The 19,154-nt window shown below is 33.3% G+C and overlaps 1 protein-coding gene across 1 annotated transcript in view; it reads right to left on the minus strand.

Moving 5' to 3' along the window:
* EIF3B (eukaryotic translation initiation factor 3 subunit B) overlaps nucleotides 1–19,154 on the minus strand; it is a 29,824-nt gene that overhangs the window by 568 nt on the left and 10,102 nt on the right. Inside the window, 12 exon segments of the mRNA XM_052000094.1 lie at nucleotides 1,274–1,392; nucleotides 1,796–1,904; nucleotides 3,400–3,477; nucleotides 4,176–4,301; nucleotides 7,996–8,134; nucleotides 9,772–9,850; nucleotides 12,031–12,153; nucleotides 14,170–14,242; nucleotides 15,913–16,123; nucleotides 17,983–18,029; nucleotides 18,406–18,472; nucleotides 18,564–18,695. Coding sequence (XP_051856054.1) covers nucleotides 1,289–1,392; nucleotides 1,796–1,904; nucleotides 3,400–3,477; nucleotides 4,176–4,301; nucleotides 7,996–8,134; nucleotides 9,772–9,850; nucleotides 12,031–12,153; nucleotides 14,170–14,242; nucleotides 15,913–16,123; nucleotides 17,983–18,029; nucleotides 18,406–18,472; nucleotides 18,564–18,695 — 1,288 coding nt within the window. The 3' untranslated portion in view covers nucleotides 1,274–1,288.

The following is a 19,154-nucleotide window of genomic DNA, read 5'->3' on the forward strand; positions in this document are numbered from 1 at the left end:
ATTTGTTTTACTCAACATGCAAAAGCACTTTTTATTAGAAAAAGGCTATATGCAATTACAAGTAATGTTATCATTTATTCCCTTTTCCTTGGAACATTCCAAGAAGACAAAGATGATCACAGAATCTTAGAAATGCAAAGTTGAGTCTCATCTCCTATCCACTGCCAGAAATCTATCCTAAAAATGTTTTTGACAAATGGTCTTCCAGTCTCTATTTAATACTTTTGGTGCTAATAAACTTACGACTTCATTAAATAAGAAATAGGGAATAAGTAATACACTTGAGGATCAGAAGATAATGAAATCAAGTGAGTTATCACATGAAATAAACAACTACATGACAATGTAATATAAACATGAAATAAACTGCTACAGCCAAGACTGCTCATTAGTCCCTTATTGTCATCCTGACAATACAGCAATAAATGTAGTTGCTTTGGTGCTATAAAGAAACTCAAAACAACTAAAGCTAACCCCTGTGATACTGAATAAGCTAGCTCAGTCCCTGTGGGAAAGAATTTCTTTCCAAGTAGGGCTGATGGTGAAAATGTATGGAATTCAGGGATGAGTAATACCAACCCATGCTAATGGGGATACTTGGCCTTATATCAGTAAGGCCCAATGCTGACTTTCCTGGCCCCTTCCATCCCCCAATGATCTCAAGAGACAGAGGAGAAGCCCATAGCTAGGTAGTATAAAATGTGCTTTCCACCAGTTCATTTTAGCTCCAGACCAGCTCCTCCAGTGCAGTCTCTCAAAATCTAAGTCTATTAATTCCCTTTGTAGTCATTAGTAATTTTCGGGTCTATTTCATCTTTTTATGAAGTAGTATTGTACCCATCTAGGAAATCTCATATAAAAAGTTTTGATTTTTATCATCAGACTAATTAACCATCACACAAAGAGAGAACATGATATAATGGATAAGAGTCTGGACTGTAAAGTAAGGAACACCTGGGAGCTAGACACGGTGCTAAGAGTTTTTTACAATTATTATCTCATTTGATCCTCATATTAAACTTGTAAGATAGGTGTGGTATTATTATTATTATTATCCCCATTTTACAATTGGGGAAATTGAGACAAACAAGATTTTAATTCAATTTTTTCTACTCCAGGATCTATACTTTATCCACTGTGCCACCAGCTGCTTAGACATAGAAAGATTTTAGTCTCTCATGAACACCTAATTATTTTACATCCTAATTTATAAGATAATGATTTGGAAGGGAAAGAAAACTGATAAGAAAGTATAACAAATAGTTAATCTTACCAGGACCTTATCAGACTACTCCTGGTTTCCAAGAGGAATAATTTCTTCAGTGACAAAAAATTCAATTGTCTCTTCTTCCCAATCATCTACATTGCTATCTAGTTCATCAGTGTCTACACCTAAAAAAAGAAAGGGAAATTGTTACATAAGATATTTAGAGCACTTTGGATGTTCAACAGCAATATTATATTTGTAGTAAACCAATAGCTACAAAAGAACAAATAAAAATTAAGGAAAAAATTATCTCTTATTTTTCCATTTTAACTCAATGGCTTAAATATCAAATGACTGCTCAAAAAAAAAAGCATTTCTGTATTCAAACAAAAATTAACATCAAACTTTCAGTTTTAAGTTTTTTCAAGGGTGAGGAAGTACTTGCAATACAGATGCAAAAGTGCTTTTTAACAGCCTTAATTTAGCAGCCATTCCCTGAGTATCCAAAGGTTTTTAAAATATATTTACCTCTCTGCGATACAGAACAAATATGTAAAGCATCAGATCATTATAGCATTTGTGATTTACCTCCTCGTAATTCCAGACGCTCATTTTTCTGTTCCATATAAAGTTCTTGGGCCATTTTTCGATATTTCCTAAAATCTTCCATCATTGTACGTCTCCTTTCTACTAATTCCTAGAGAAAAATGTAGAACGGCATTACTAAATGAATTGAGTACCTAAGGCATTAAGTATGTACTAAAATCACCTGAAAATATTTTAATATTGCTTACTATAACTTGAGAGAAAAAAAATTTTAATTAAAGAATGCTTAGGGGACAACAAAGGGATAGGGAAAATGGAGTTGTCTTTTTTTTTTCTGTTCTTGATTTTCCTCCATTTCAGAATACAGTTTCTTTTACTGGAATATTACTTTGGTTGCTGCAAGGATATAGGAGGAGACAGAGAGAGAGCGAGAAATCACCTTATTTTGGAAGCTGTGACTTCAGCCTTTATATAACAAAGTGCTTTTGGATAGAGAATCTTTACTATTGGGTAAAAACTATCATTTTCATTATATTATAGAAGTGAAAAGTAATGACAATAATTGATTTATATCCTTTGTGTACCAAGAACTAGACACTTCAAGAACATCAATTATATGAAGCTGACTTCAAACCTCCCTAACATGTTTTTAATGTGTAGGAACAGAGGTATATTTTTCAATATTTTTATATAGAAAAACATTTCTACATCCAGCCATTCTGGAGAGCGATTTGGAACTGTGCTCAAAAAGTTACCAAACTATGCATACCCTTTGACCCAACAGTGTTTCTACTGGGCTTATACCCCAAAGAGATTTTAAAGAAGGGAAAGGGATCTGTATGTGCAAGAATGTTTGTGGCAGCCCTCTTTGTAGTGGCCAGAAACTGGAAACTGAGTGGATGCCCATCAGTTGGAGAATGGCTGAATAAATTATGGTATATGAATATTATGAAATATTATTGTTCTGTAAGAAATGACCAATAGGATGAATACAGAGAGGCCTGGAGAGACTTACATGAATTGATGCTGAGTGAAATGAACAGAACCAGGAGATCATTATCATTATATAACAATACTATATGATGATCAATTCTGATGGATGTGGCCCTTTTCAACAACGTGATGAACCAAAACAGTTTCAATAGAGGAATAATGAATTGAACCAGCTATACCCAGCGAAAGAAATCTGGGAAATGACTATGAATCATTACATAGAATTCCCAATCCCTCTATTTTTGTCCACCTGCATTTTTGATTTCCTTCACAGGTTAATTGTACAATATTTCAAAACCCAATTCTTTTTGTACAGCAAAATAACTATATGGACATGTATACATATATTGTATTAAACATATACTTTAACATATTTAATATGTATTGGTCTATCTACCATGGGGGAGGAGGAGGGAAAAATTGGAACAAAAGATTTTGCGATTGTCGATGTTGAAACATTACTTATGCATATATCTTGTAAATAAAAAGCTATAATAATTTAAAATTAAAAAAAGAAAAGAAAAACATTTCATTGTTATCCTTCCTTCCTGTGTAGTCATGATGCTCTCTTCACCAATAATCAACATGCTTGTTTTTCTACATCATGAAAAAGCTGGGTTTGGCTTTTTATTGAGGTCAGGAACAAGGCTTACCTTTGAGGCTTTGGATTGACTCAAACGATCCTTCTGTTCAAAAATCTTGGAGTATCTCTTCAAATCCTTTTTAATTTGCTAAAACAAAAACAAAACCACTCATGATTTAAACATCTGAAGTAAAAAAGTAAACTTCAACGGTGTGACCCTGAGGCAAGTCACTTAACCCCAATTGCCTCAGCTCGCCCCCCCAAAAAAGTAAACTTCAAGATTACCAGAAAGAACCATCACCCACAAAAATTAAGTAAATACACTCCCCTCCCAGGAGCATCAAAGTGATCTAACATTCTTTTTAAAAACAGGCTTCCCCTTCATCTAGAGGGACTTTCTTCTCTAGCCCTGGGATTTTCTCTTAGCTTTGCCCTAATATTATTAACTTATTTCATTATAATTATGCAAATCCTATAGAAATGTTGCTTTTAAACCCATTAAAGTACTTTCCCATTCACAACCACTTCAGTTTATACCAGAGTTCTTGGGATGCTATTGATATATTTTAAAATAGCTAAGATTCTCTGAAGGAGCTAAAGTGAGAAGCCACAAAAAAAAAAAAAAAAAAAAAATCTACATAATCCCCTAAAACTGGAACTTTTAATTTAGATTATATTGTCCTAAAAAAAAAAATTCCCTCTTAAGAGTGGGGTCTTAAAATATCTTTAACCACATTCCCTAAATAGCAATGAAAATACAAAGTAAAACTAAACTAATAACTTCCTCCAAGGTAATGAATCCTTGTATAATCTAACCTCCTAAAAATATGCTGGGGGGCAACATACCTTTATCTGATCCTGGCTGAGCAAGGTTGGGGGCCGAGGCCTCCACAACAACTGGCAGAAACGATCCTTGTTATTCTTCTGAAGGAGACGTCCTTGGAAGGTCCATAACCAGTAGGCATTATCCACCTAAGAATGGAAATTGTGAAATATATGACTCTAGGTATGTACACAGAGATCCTGGGTATACAATATAACTCTAGGTTTAATATAAATAGGGGAGAGGAAAGGGGAAAGGGCACTCAAATAATTATGCTGGCCTTTCTTTGAACACTAATCCATAGTTCACTGACACAACCTATTGTATATTTCCTCTTACGCATTCATGGGATGCCTTCTCAGATTTTATACCCACCCTCTCCCCACCCCCCCAAAAAACCCCCACCCCATTCTACCATCAACAATTCTTAAGACTTATATTTTTCTTTCTGGTCATAGTATATCCTTCCAGTTCGTCCTCTGCCTCACTCCTCCTACCATTTTTAGTCATTACTTCAACCTCCAATGCCCATTCTTAATGCTCTCAATCCTATGCCTTCCCCCTAGATATATTATTTTCCCTTGGCTTTTTTAATCACTACTCTCTTTTGATTTTCCTCCTACTGATGAGAGTATTCCTTCTCAGTCTCTTGAAATCTAATTCAACATCTATTATACACCTCCACCAGGATATCCCAAAAGCACCTCAAATATGACTCAAACTTAACTCATCTTACTACTAAATCTTTTCCAAACTTCCTAACTTCTATAGACATCACTTTATTTCAATTAGTATCATTATTTGTCAAATCACCAAAGTTCATAACCTCAGAGGCATTGTTAACTTCCCCTCAATCTTTGTCATATTCTATCAGTTGCAAAATCCTAGTTATTCTACCTTCACAGTAACTTTTGAATCCATCTTTTCTTGGCTACTCATCCAGTCATCATCTTACTTCATGCCCTTATCATCTTTCTTCTATGCTATTCCTTTTCCATCAATTTTCCACAGCTGCCAAAATAATCTTCCTAAGGCACAGATCTGAACATAACATTTCTTCACTTAAAACTCTTGAGTGACTTCCCATCATATTTAAGAGGTAGCATAGTTTAGGAGTGGCAGTACCATGTTATGGTGAAGGTAATAGACAGGAAGATCTAAGTTTGAATTCCACCTCAAATACTAACTGGACATAGGTTCACAAGCAAGCTGCTTAGCTTCTCTGTACTTACATTTACAAAAGGAAGAACTGAACTCAATGGATTCCAAAAATCTTTTTCCAGCTCTCAATCTCTAACCTCTAATATATGAAAAGACAAAATTCTTAGCCTGGCCCCAAAGCTCCTCTGTGGTTCAACTCCAATGTCCCTCCTCTAAGTATCATTCTACATCATTATTCTCAAAGACTCAGTGTTCTAGACTTGACTTCTATCAAGTCATGGGCCATTCCCCAAGGCCTGAATTGTCCTCCCTCTTCCTCTTCTACCTCTCAGGATTCTTACTTTCTACAAAGCTCAGTTCAGGTGCTACCTCCTCCAAAAAAGGAGAAATCATATCATATAGTCCCTGGCAGAATCTAATTTTATTTTTGTCTTTGTATTTCTAGCATCTATTGCACAACAGACAGTTACATCTCTGGTGAAGGAATAATGATGAATTTTATTCAAAGTACTGTCAACCCTATATATAGACAGCAATCCTCTATAGTAAAAGTTCACTCTAATCCCACTAAAACAATTAATCAATAAGCATTAAGTCCTATTCTGTCCCAGATGGCCAATAGGCTAGATAGTCTATAAATTTTAGAAATGAAACAATCTTACTTAAGGTACAGAGCTCACATTTTAACAGGGATGACAAACTAAGTAATAAGTAAACAGAATAAATACAAATAGAGACAAATAACAGAAAATTTGGGAAGGAACTACTGAAAGGATTGAAAAAGGCTTTATGGAGAAGGTAGAACTACAGCTTAAAAGATTTTGTGAGGTAGAAGAAAAATACATTTTGAGGGAAGGGAAGGGAGAGAGGAAGAGAGAGAGAGGGAAGGAGGGAGGAGAGAGAGAGGGAGGGAGAGGAAAAGAGAGAAGGGGAGAGAGAAAGAGAAGGGGAGGAAGGGAGAGTAGGAGGGAAGAAAGGAGGGAGAGAGAAAGAGTGTAAAACAGTCAAGGTCAATTTGGTTAGTGCAGAGCATGTTGGGGAAGTAATGTAAAATAAAGACAGGTTTAGGAAAGATGATCAAAGCCTTTAATGTTTATACAGAATGCCTCAAAAGTGTTAGTATATTAAGAATTTTGGGAATAAGATCCAATTCTAAAGGCAGAAGGAAGCTAATGGAGTTTATCAAGTATAGGAGTAGGATGGAAGAAAGGGATATGAAATACTCATCTACAGTTAATGCCATTTTTAATACTACAATTGCTATCATTTTGACAGCAATGCAGAGACTGGACTAAACTAGGGAAGACACTTGAGGCAGGGAAACTAAAAGAGGAAAATGTAATACATTAGGCAAGAAATGAAGCAGACCTTTAAGGCAGAAATTGACTGCATAGAAGAGCAGTGATCACATGTGAAAGATATTGGATAGAAAAAAAGCAAGAAATGGAAAGTGACTATGTGGGATGGAGGAAAGCAACTGGTCAAAAAAAAAAACTGAGATTATAAAGATGAAAAACCATAAGAATGGCACTCCTTTTGGAAAAAAACTGGGCAGAAAGACCTGGAGACTTACAAGAAATGATGTTGAGTGAAATGAGCAGGGCCAGGAGATCATTATATACTTCAACAATACTATATGATGATCAATTCTGATGGACGTGGCCATCTCCAGCAATGAGACGAACCAAATCGGTTCCAATGGAGCAATAATGAATTGAACCAGCTATGCCCAGTGAAAGAACTCTGGGAGATGATTAAGAACCACTACATAGAATTCCCAATCCCTATATTTTTGTCTGCCTGCATTTTTTATTTCCTTCACAGGCTAATTGTACACTATTTCAAAGTCTGATTCTTTTTGTATAGCAAAATAACTGTATGGACATGTACACTTATATTGTATTTAATTTACACTTTAACATTTAACATGTTAATCTGCCATCTGGGGGAGGGGGTGGGGAGAAAGAGGGGAAAAGTTGAAACAGAAGGTTTTACAAAGGTCAATGCTGAAAAATTATCCATGCATGCATATAACTTGTAAATAAAAAGCTATAATAAAAAAAAGAAAAAAAGAAATATTTGAAGTGGAAAAAAAAAAAAGAAAATTATCTAGATCTAGGGGAGGGGGTGGGGGAAAGGAGGGAAAATTGGAACACAACGTTTTGGAAGAGTTAATGTTGAAAATTTATCCATGCATATGTTTTGAAAATAAAGTTTTTATTTAAAAAAAAAAAAGAAAAAAAATTGGGAATTGTGGAAGATGATGGATTTGAAGAAATATGTTTTAGACAGCTTGAACTTGAGGTCTATGGGACTTCCAAGCTTAACAGGAAAAAAGAAGATATGGTGTATCCATTGGGGAGCCAGCAAGCATCAGAAATGAAATTTCAAGTCTTCTGAGTCTATCCAAAAAGTTCTTTTCTTAATTATGAGCCAATTCTCATTGCTTGTTATGACTTAAATCATTCAATTGGCAATTATTGAAGTCACATGGATTCTCCAAGGCATGGAGGCCTTTTTTAGATGAAGACAAATGATCTATAATTTCAGCACATGCCCTTTCATAAATACTAGACATTTTAGGAAAGGAGGCATTTATCTGACAATATAAGATGTAACTAAAGGTAGTCACACTATCACCCATGTCATTCATTTCAGAGGCCCAGTAACAATTGTATTTACCTTGTGACTCCACCAGGACACCGAAGTTACAACATAACGGCCTGTAGGATCCCATTCAACATCAGAAGCCATGTAGTGTTCTGCAATGTTCATCATGGTACAATCTGACGTATCAACAAATGCCAAGGCGCCATTCATGCTGTAGAAATAAATTGGTCATTGGATACAAAAAGCTTTATTACCCTGACAATTATGTGAAAGCTAGAGGTTAAGGCATGGAATAAACCACTATGGCCTCTCACTGCCCTCTGACATCAGTTTTACCTGCAGCATTTCATTTAATAGAAGACTAGGGCTTCACATATCAATAAATATAATATTAATGTTAAAATAAAATGGGGAAAATTAGGAAGTAGAATATATTTCAATAACATATAGAAGTGATGAGAGAATGTCATTTGCAACAGTATATCTTCTTTGATAATGGCCAATATGCAGAAGCAAGAAAAGGACCTCTTCAGTTATTATATGACTGATCTCAGAAATAAAAATATTTTCAAACATTCTTAAATACTTTTTCTTCAAGAAAATATGCAAATTATGAAAGTATTATTGCTAGAGAAAATGATAATTCAGTACTCAATAAGAAAGAGTAATGGAGCTTCCAGAAAATGTTTATATGATCAAAGATCATATATAACATATGTTAGGTCTCATAGTATTTCCAAAATTATACAGCTTCAAATCTAAGGACACTGATGAGTCTGTTGTGTGTTAATATTGGAAAGGTATCAATAGAGTACAATGGAAAAACACAGCATATGGAATCAAAAGTCATAGCGGAATCCCTTTTTCTGCCACTTATTATTGTTGTCACCAGGAGAAAGTCATTCCATCTCTCTAAGCTCAGTTTCCCATCTGTAAAATGAGGAGGAACCAATGAAGAGGAAATTTAAGAAATACTAAGGGGTATTTGCCCAACTTTATGCCAATAAATTTGATAACCTAAGTGAAATGGATGACTACCTCCAAAAATATAGACTTCCCAGATTAACAGAGGAAGTAAATTGCTTAAATAGTCCCATTTCAGAAAAAGAAATAGAACAAGTTATTAATCAACTCCCTAAAAAAAAATCCCCAGGACCAGATGGATTTACATGTGAATTCTACCAAACATACAAAGAACAATTAGCCCCAATGCTATATATAAACTATTTGAAAAAATAAGAGAATGAAGGAGTCCTACCAAACTCCTTTTATGACACAGACATGGTACTGATACCTAAACCATGAAGGTTGAAAACAGAGAAAGAAAATTATAGACCAATCTCTCTAATGAATATTGATGCTAAAATCTTAAATAAGATATTAGCAAAAAGAAAATCATCCCCAGGATAATACACCATGACCAAGTAGGATTTATACCAGAAATGCAGGGCTGCTTCAATATTAGGAAAACTATCAGTATAATTGGCCATATTAATAACCAAATTAACAAAAAACATATGATCATCTCAATAGATGCAAAAAAAGCATTTGATAAAATCCAACATCCATTCCTATTAAAAATACTTGAGAGTATAGGAATAAATGGATTTTTCCTTAAAATAATCAGTAGCATCTATTTAAAACCATCAGTAAGCATCAAACTGCAACCATTCCCAATAAGATCAGGAGTGAAACAAGGTTGCCCACTATCACCATTACTATTCAATAAAATGAGGAGTGATAATATCACCTCTCCAAAGAACAGGAACCAAAACTTAATTTTCCATGATTACTATGGAGGGCAAATTCCTTAAAACAACCAAAAGGTACGGAATAAGAAAAACCTACCTTCTCAGACCAGCTAGAACAACAAATTGTCCCTGGGGACTCCAAAAGATTGTGTTTGCCTGCTGCTTATCAAACATTTCTGAAAAGAAATAAATAATTTGTTAAAATCTTTTTTTAAGGTAAATTTCTTTATTCTAGGAGTAATGACCAATTTGACTAACCAAAGAAAATGTTGCCCCCTGAAGGTTTTCAAATTAGTTAATCACATTTTTAGTATATCTACTACTGTTTCAAAAAATGACATGAAGTATGTAACCTATCATCTTGGAGGGGAAATAAAGGGGAAAAAGGGAAAGAGGAAGGGAGCAAATTTGGAACTCAACTTTTTAAAAAAACAAGTCTTAGAAATTGTCTATTTACATATAAATGGAAAAAAAAATTAAGATGCTATTTAAAAATTTTTAAAACCTGGTCTGTCAAGTTTTTCAGAGTCCACAAAAGATGACTATCAGGTTGAAGCAAATAATCTAAAATTTATTTTCAAGGGAAAACAGGAAAAATTAGGGAAACAATACTGCTTAAGTTAATAAACAACTTTCCCATGAAAATCATTTTTTTAAAAAGAGGTTTACCTGAGCAAATAGTTCCATTATAGCTTGTTTGTTTTTTGTTAGCTTATTCTTGTGTTTTTAGCTATTAGTTCAAATATGTTTTTCTAGATTTTTTTAAAAATTCTGTTTGCTTATTAACAAGTTTGTCTATTAAATATCTCATTCCAAATCATTTCCATTTACTTTTCCAGAGGTCATTTACTTGGCAATCTTACCTAACCGAGACAGCCAAAACAAAATAAATCTAAAAGAACCTCCAAGAGTTAACATGATGTTAAAAAGTCTGTGCACTAAAATGTATGTTCAATATTGATCTTAGAAATTGGAGCTTATTTAATCATTTTAAATATAATGTTATTAAAGGCACATGGTTTTCTACATTTTGAACCAAGTTTTTAAAAGCAACTCTTACACAATAAAGCATTTTCCTAAGCTGTGGGGAAGACACAAAGATAACCATGTTGTGGCTCCTGTCTCTGTGGAACTTACCACTAACAGGAAGTATTGCAACATAACATTCACCATTCTCTAGACAATTCCCATAGGGCAAAGCAGAGAATATTTTAAAAAAAAAATCAGTAGCATAAGAAAAGATCTGAATGGTTATGTCTGTCAGAGGCAGCCCAGAAAGGTTTCTTAGAGAGACTGAATTCTAGATGGGTGAGAATTTCAAAAGGCAGAAATGAAAAGGGATGGGAGACAGAATCTAAACAGAGATTACCTACTTGTTTTTCCTTTCTGCAAGATTATGCAGGAAAACTATAGTTTTTAACAGATTTCACTGTGGTTTATAATTTTTAAAAGATAACACTTTGGACTTTTTCCTTTAAAAAACTATCCTCTTATTGTTCATTGGTTATTTAAGATTTCTTTAATTTGTTTGCCTCACTTTTTTTAAAGAACAATGAAAATCATCCAAGTTATAAGGAAAGCATAATAGAAAAGGATCCTCATCTCCCAAACATACAATTATTTATTTTTGTCTTATATAAAAGTCATTAATGTGATCAACTCTTTAAATTGAGTTTCCATTACTATATCACATAATGACAGCAGTGAAAGCTAGATTATCTGGAACAATATAATCTGTAGAAAAGAAAATTATTGCTCAGAATATTCTCATACAAAAGTAAGACCAAAAGGCGCTGCTAGGTGGCGCAGTGGATAGAGCACTAGCCCTAAACTCAGGAGGACCCAAGTTCAAATTTGACTCAGACACTTAACACTTCCTAGCTGTGTGACCGTGGGTAAGTTACCTGCCCAAATGCCTCAGCCAAAAAAAAAAAAAAAAGTAAGACCAAGAATACTTAATTATAACCTATCTTGGGGAGGAAAGAAGCAAGCGAGGGAGGGGAAAAAAAATTTAGAACTCAAAATCTTACAAAAATGAATGTTGAAAACTATCTTTACATGTAATTGGAAAAATACTTTTGAATTTTTAAAAAGAATCCTTGATTATGCTTTTCACATGAAGGTCTTCTAAGAGTATTTTAATACATAATTTTCCAAAAAAAGCCCCAACCTCCCCATCTACAATAATTTTAAACTGTACTTCACTTTTTTATCTTTATTAGACATTTAAATAATTGTGATTTAGGAATTAGGCTATAGAAACACTGGCCCCTATGTAACTAAAATGAACACTGTTCACAAAGGATAAACAATACATCAGTAACACAAAACAATATAACAAATGAAGCCTACTTACTAATAAGTTCAATTTTTCCATTGTTTTTTACATGGTAGAAGGACACAGATATTCGAGGAGCCTCTCCATGTAACACAGCAAACTTACTTCCATTTGGTTCCCAAGCAAAGGCTATTATGCTTTCTGGAAGACAAAATGGGAGTTTTCATATTTCCTTTCACATGACAAAAAACATAGTATTTATATAGTGATTTCAACTTTACAGTGTAACTAACATCACCTTGGAGTCTTAAAACAATCCTGTGAAGAAGATACAAGTACAATCATACCTCTTTTACAGATGAAAAAAATGGGACACAAAGAAATTAGGTATAGGAGAAAAGATCCAAACTCAAGTCTTCAGCAATCATTAATAAATCAGTCTTACTTTAATAACTACAGTTAAAATAGCTAGAATTATAGTACTTTAAGACTTGTGAAGCATTTTTCATTTGGTTCTCATAAATCTGGGAGTATAAACTGTTTATGCAACATGACTTTCAAGACGATAAAAAATAAAGATATATTTATGCTTAAAATGGGATATTTAACTTGGTAAATTAATGTATGTATTACCCTTTATAAGAGATTAATGGTTCAGACAGAAATAAATCCAGGTACTGTTTCCAGCAATTCTGATGAATAAACCACTTCAAAGAGAGCAAAATCTCTTAACCTCTGTGTGATTCAATTTCTACACATATAAAACGGTAAAAATAACACTATGTACCTCACAGGGTTGTTGGGAGGATAAGTTAAGTTACTATGTATAAAGCACTTTGCAAATTTTTAAATACTATAAAAATGCTAATTACTGTTAAAAAAAAAAAAAGTAACCCATTAAGGGCAAAAAGAGAGGAATTATGCCTTTACATAGTTTCAAACAACAGAAATATTTTCAGACACATTACTTAAGACTGAGTTGTGAAATTTTCCTAGGAACATTTCCACTTCGATGTGTGGTGTTCTCAGTGCTTTCTTGGAGGCGGTGTTCAACCACTCACACAAATATTTTGTCAGTGGAATGAAAAGGATCTGAATCAGTGGTTCAAATTCAATGAATACTTGCAAGCCTCATACTGACTTAGAAAAGATATTAATATTATTTCTGTTCTCCTGTATTTTTACTTGTTCTGTTAAACATTTCTCAATTACGTTTTAATCTGGTTCCAGTGAGTCTGATAACTGATATAGGCAATCTAAACACTAAAAATATTCAAGCAAGTATGAATGTTCTAAAGCATTAATAAAGAATTATGCAAACTTAAAATAATCTTGAGAGGTTTCAATTCACAGTCCACAAATTGACAAAGATGCTAAGAGTCAACACCAGAGAAATTGTGGAAGACAGCCACATTAATGCACTGCTGGTGGAAATGAGAGTCAATACTGGAAATGGAATTATGAAAATAAAGTGACCAAAACATTCATAACCTTTTGAACCAGAAATTCTGTTACTTATGTGATCAAGGAGTCACAAATATTAGAAAAAAAATAAATCAAACTAAAATATTTATAGCAGTACTTTTTGGTGATTCCAAAAGAGTTGGAAAATATAGTAGATGACCATAAATTGGGGAATGGATAGAATCATGGTATGTAAATATAAGGAAATATTATTAGGCTCTAAAAATAAAAAGGAAAAAGAAAAACACCTGTGAAAACAGAGAAGAATGGAAAAATCTACACAATCTTATGCAGTATAGTAAAGAGAAACAAGAAAACTGACTACAATAATATAAAAAAAATATTCTTTGTTTTATAGGATGGCTTTCTGAGAATGAAGTGGAAGAAATTCCAGTCATGGAGAAAGTATAATAAATAATTTCTGTCAAGAGAAAACACTGAAGCTAGAAAAGTCAGATATAATCACACCAACTTTTCAAATTAAGCCAACTACTTTTACTTTATACAGCATTTTAAGATTTGCAAAACACTTCACAAATACTACCTTATTTTAACTTAAATGTTCTCCCTTAAATATTTTTCACAGATTTCAATATATCACTTGGAAATGCAATTTCTGTAAGAGAAACACCTGTATTTAGATTCTGGTCAATACTGAGTGGAATGTAAATTCTTATTTAAGCTTAAAGAAGCATTTCTCTTGTTAATTGTATAAACATGGCACATAAAATAACACAAAAAAGTGAAGCTTGCCTTTCATTTCCACTACATCAACAGGCACCTGTTTCTCTCTCATACGGAAGATTTCAAAGTTGGTTACTACACCCTGTTTAAAAGTAAAGAAAAAATACTGTTTCAATAGTAGTTATAATAATAACATACAATACTTATAATCCAAAAACAGTTCTAAAATTAGTCATAGAAATTACAGACAGAAGATACTTTAAAAGGTTTTCAAATGACTTACACTACAAGAAAAGTGATTACTCTGAAATTAAATAATTTGACCCAAAACAGTATATTATCTGTCCAATCAGAAAATAATGGAACCAAAACTTGAATAATGATCAGTTAAGTTTGGTTTTTATTGGATGAATGTTTTTCTCCAAAAGTCCTATGGACAAGCTTACAAAGGAAGAAAACCAAATTGAGCTTTGTGAAAAATTCTCTAAATCATTCAGAGAAATGGAAAAAAGTAAAGCAACTCTGAATTCTATCTCACATCCACAAGATCAGTTTAAAAAAAAAAAAAAAGGGGGAAATGACCACATAATGAAGGAGCTGTGGGAAAACTAGGCATATTGAGACTTGTGAAGTAGGCCTCTGTGGCCAAAAGCAATCAGGGAACTTTGTCCAAAGAGTTATTAAATTATGTTAAGGCCTCTGACCTAGACTACAGCAAGATCAAAGAAGAAAAGGAACTTTGTACACAGAAATACAAAAATATTGCTAACAGTCATTTTTTCATAGTGTCAAAGCGACCCTAGCATTTCATCCCATGGTGCTTTGTCCATAAACAAATAAAATAAAATGCTTTATTTATTTGTTCATCCAAAAAAGTAGAAACAAACAGGGTGATATAAATTAGAGATAATGAATAAAATTATAGTACATGAATGTAGTGGAAAATTACTATATAGTAAGAAATAATGAAGGAGACAATTTCAGAGAAAGCTGAGAAGATTTGCAAGTACTGATGCAGAATGAACAAAGCTAAGAGAACAATTTATATGATAACAACATTGTAAAAATAAATGCCTCTAATCAATGTGAGAAGCTGATTAAAAGCATTTACTAGGAGACAGGTGATGAAGGTGATAAGATAAACTTCAAAATGAGCCTTTTTTTAAACGTGGCCAATGCAGGAATTTCTTTTCCTTAATAATACATATTTCCTATAAGGATTTTGAATTTCTCCTTTATCAATTGGAGAAGGGAACAAGAGGGAAAGAAAAATCAACTTTTTGGTTAATTCAAAAAAATGTTTCTCCTCCAATATAGCAATCTGACATGGCAGCTACAAATTTATTATCAAATACTTTGATATCAACCGCAGTTGCTAAGTCCAAAATTCAATGCACATATAATCACAAAGTATTATATAAAGTGGGTTAGTGTTATAGAGGGAGGGAACCTGAGATAGAAGAAAAGTGGCTGACTTTAATTAGAAAGCCTGGGGGTTCAAATATCCCAGCTCAGATAGATACTCACTAGCTATCAGACTTTTTCTGAGCAAGTCACACTTAACCTTTCAAGTTCAGTTTCCTCCTCTATTAAATGCAAATAATAACTACTTCACAAAGCTCTTTTTGTAACAAAAGCAGAGTATAAATCTTTAAGCACTACATAAACGAGTTTTAAAAAATGAAGAAAAACCCATGTTATAATCTAGCAAAATAAAAAAATATATATTTTATCTGTAGTAGGTGAAGCTACTGAAACATGAAGTGAAAGGTCTAAGTACCAGGAAACCAGGTGATTAGTGTCATTACTTACCTGGGTACCTTTTGGAGTTCTATCTACTTTGACACACAAGTAATCTCCATTCTTTTGCCAATGTAGTTTGCAGTCAACAACATTAAACAGATTCCTAACCCTGATTTCTTGTCTGGTGGGGAGTTGCATCAAGGTTACCCTGGCAGGAATGTCCTTATCTTCTGGCACCCAAAAAGCAATTATGTTACCACCAGGTGACCAAGAAAAGTCCCTGTGGGAAAAGATATATCATCATAACAATTATGAAAATTAATGAATTCTGACTAATTGATTTTGAAAATATATAAAATCTATTTTTATTATGCTCTAATAGTTCCTGGAAAGGCTGAAGAACATAAGGTGATGTGTCATGTTATTAGTTTATATGAACAATATAAATATAGAAGATATAAAGTTGATGGAACATGAAATATAGGCAGAAATGGACAGATCCAACTATAATCTGATCTTTCTTCAAAGACTCCCATTACTGAACTATAGACCTAGAATTGGAAGGGACTTGAGGCCAACTAGTCTGACTCCATCATTTTACAGATCAGAAAACAAAAAAAAGAAGAAAAAGCTATAGTATAAATAAACACAAGTGCAAAGGAAAAATTATAGATGAATCTATAGATTATAGATAAAATATTTCATCTACATTTTTTCTTCACAGCACAGGCAGTTATTACAAAGAACAATTAATGAAGACAAATCATATAACTCATATACATATCTCAAATTTCTACATATAAGTAGACAATATAGAATATAAATGTCCTAGTATTGCACAGCATTTTAATCACTATTGCAAAATGGGAGTGGAAGAATGCAATCTAAGACAATATGCACCAGATATTCATATATGATGTTAATAGGAAATGCACATTAACTCATTTTAACAAGAGAGCTTTGGATTGTACTAAGGTAACAAAAAAAACCTTGTAATTAAGAACAAGCTTGGTAGTGGCCAGAAACTGTAAACTGAGTGGATGCCCATCAAGTGGAGAATGGCTGAATAAATTGTGGTATATGAATGTTATGGGATATTATTGTTCTGTAAGAAATGACCAACAGGATGATTTCAGAAAGGCCTGAAGAGACTTACATGAACTGATGCTGAGTGAAATGAGCAGGACCAGATCATTACATACTTCAACAACAATACTATAGATGATCAATTCTGATGGACGTGGCCCACTTCAACAATGAGATGAACCAAATCAGTTCCAATAGAGCAGTAATGAACTGAACCAGCTACACCCAGGGAAAGAACTCTGGGAAATGATTATGAACCATTACATAGAATTCCCAATCCCTCTATTTTTGTCCACCTGCATTTTTGATTTCCTTCACAGGTTAATTGTACACTACTTCAAAGTCCTACTCTTTTTATACAGCAAAATAACTGTTTCGACATGTATACATATATTGTATTTAACTTATACTTTAACATATTTAACATGTATTGGTCAACCTGCCATCTGAGGGAAGGGTTGAGGGGAAGGAGGGAAAAATTTGGAACAAAAGGATTTGCAATTGTCAATGCTAAAAAATTACCTATGCATATATTTGTAAATAAAAAGCTATTAAAAAAAAAAGACATCTTCAAAGCTTGAAAAAAAAAAAAAGAAAAGAAAATTATGCTTAAGTTTCAATTTTAAAAAATCTGCCTTCTTTCCCTTCTACCTGACTTCCCAACTGATTGGGAATAAAAAAAAAAAAAAAAAAAAAAAGAACAAGCTTGGGAGATAAGGAATTATGTTTAGGGTTCAGTTTGAACCCGCAAAAATGAGCTTCTATGAAACTGATTAAGCTGGAAACATAATCTCTTTACAACCATATTAACACAGACAGTATTAATGATTCATGAAGCTTCTATAAAATAAAAAACAGGCTGGCCTAGTTCCTTCTGGAACCATCTAGAGTAGTTAGTGAAAAATAATTACTAAGCTTGGCATTAAGTTTCTTCCATTCTGAAAAATGAAATACACTTCATTAAGGAAGAAAAAAGGTCAGAACAAGAGGCACTCACATTAAAGACATAACAAACAAGAAACTAGGCTTTCCTTAAAGAAAGAAATTACTTACTTTATCCCAGGGATTTTCAAACTTTTCTTATCCAAAAGACCCATAGACTACAATGAAAAAGATATAGCCAGATATGAGGACATGACAGATAAAAACATGTCAGAATCACATTCTCACAAGTCACTCCAAATGCAATTCAAGGGTAAGAAACAATATAAAATACACATTTGGTTAACACTAAAAACATCCAATGTAATGCTTTAATTAGCTCTGCCCACAGAAAGGTTACAAAGTAACACTAAAAATTAAAATAAAAAATTAACACTGATTTGCTAGATGACAGACATTAGAAAATAGTGCCTGTTCAGAATTCAGAATCCAGAGAATTAACTAAATTGAAAAGGCAAAGAGAATGGAAATAAATGTCATTAAGCAAAATTATTTACAGTAAATATTCCATTTTCTAAATAAGTAGTCACTTACAGGAGTCTCATAAATGCTGAGTGTATCCATTGTCATTCGGGCAAAAAACTTGCCATCATGACTCCACCTAGGGGAAAAAAAAAAAATCAGATGTTACTATGTATCAGTTCCACAACAAAAGAATAAGAGACCATCTTTGATGCTCATATTGAACCTACTTAAAAATGGGCCAGTGAGCAGAGCTTTCACAATGAAATCCTCGTTTCTTCTGTCCCGTGAGGATGTCCCATATAATTATGGCCTGAGGGTCATCCTGTGTGTCCATCAGAGGGCTAAAAGTCACAAGATACCTAGGAAGGAGAAAAAGAAAAACCACTATATTAAACTTCTCTGTATGTTCCTTCCATTAAAACTGGTATAATCTATCCCCAACCAAATTAGAGAGAAAGGGACAGAGGTTAAAAAGATTAAAGTTATGACTGAATTACTCCTAGAGCCCCAAGAGTATTCTTATCTCAGCAGTTACTACTATTGGAGCAAATCTAAGTAGGTATTCTCAGTGCTAAGTGAGAGTTGAAAAATGTTTCTCCTTTGAAGTCAAGATGACAAAAAATAAAAATAAATAATTAAATTAAATTAAATTAAACAATGTGTATATGTCCTAGAAGCATGGGAAAAGAAAACTTTCTATTAATGTGGAATTAACAAGGTAAATACAATGATGATCAGATATGATTCACATCTGAGCATTTATCAGCTGAGGAACCTTAGTGCCTAGAGACCATTATTGTTTGTTTTCTGTCTCCAGA

This window comes from Antechinus flavipes, chromosome 1 (assembly GCF_016432865.1).
Source record: "Antechinus flavipes isolate AdamAnt ecotype Samford, QLD, Australia chromosome 1, AdamAnt_v2, whole genome shotgun sequence".
Classification (NCBI taxonomy): domain Eukaryota; kingdom Metazoa; phylum Chordata; class Mammalia; order Dasyuromorphia; family Dasyuridae; genus Antechinus; species Antechinus flavipes.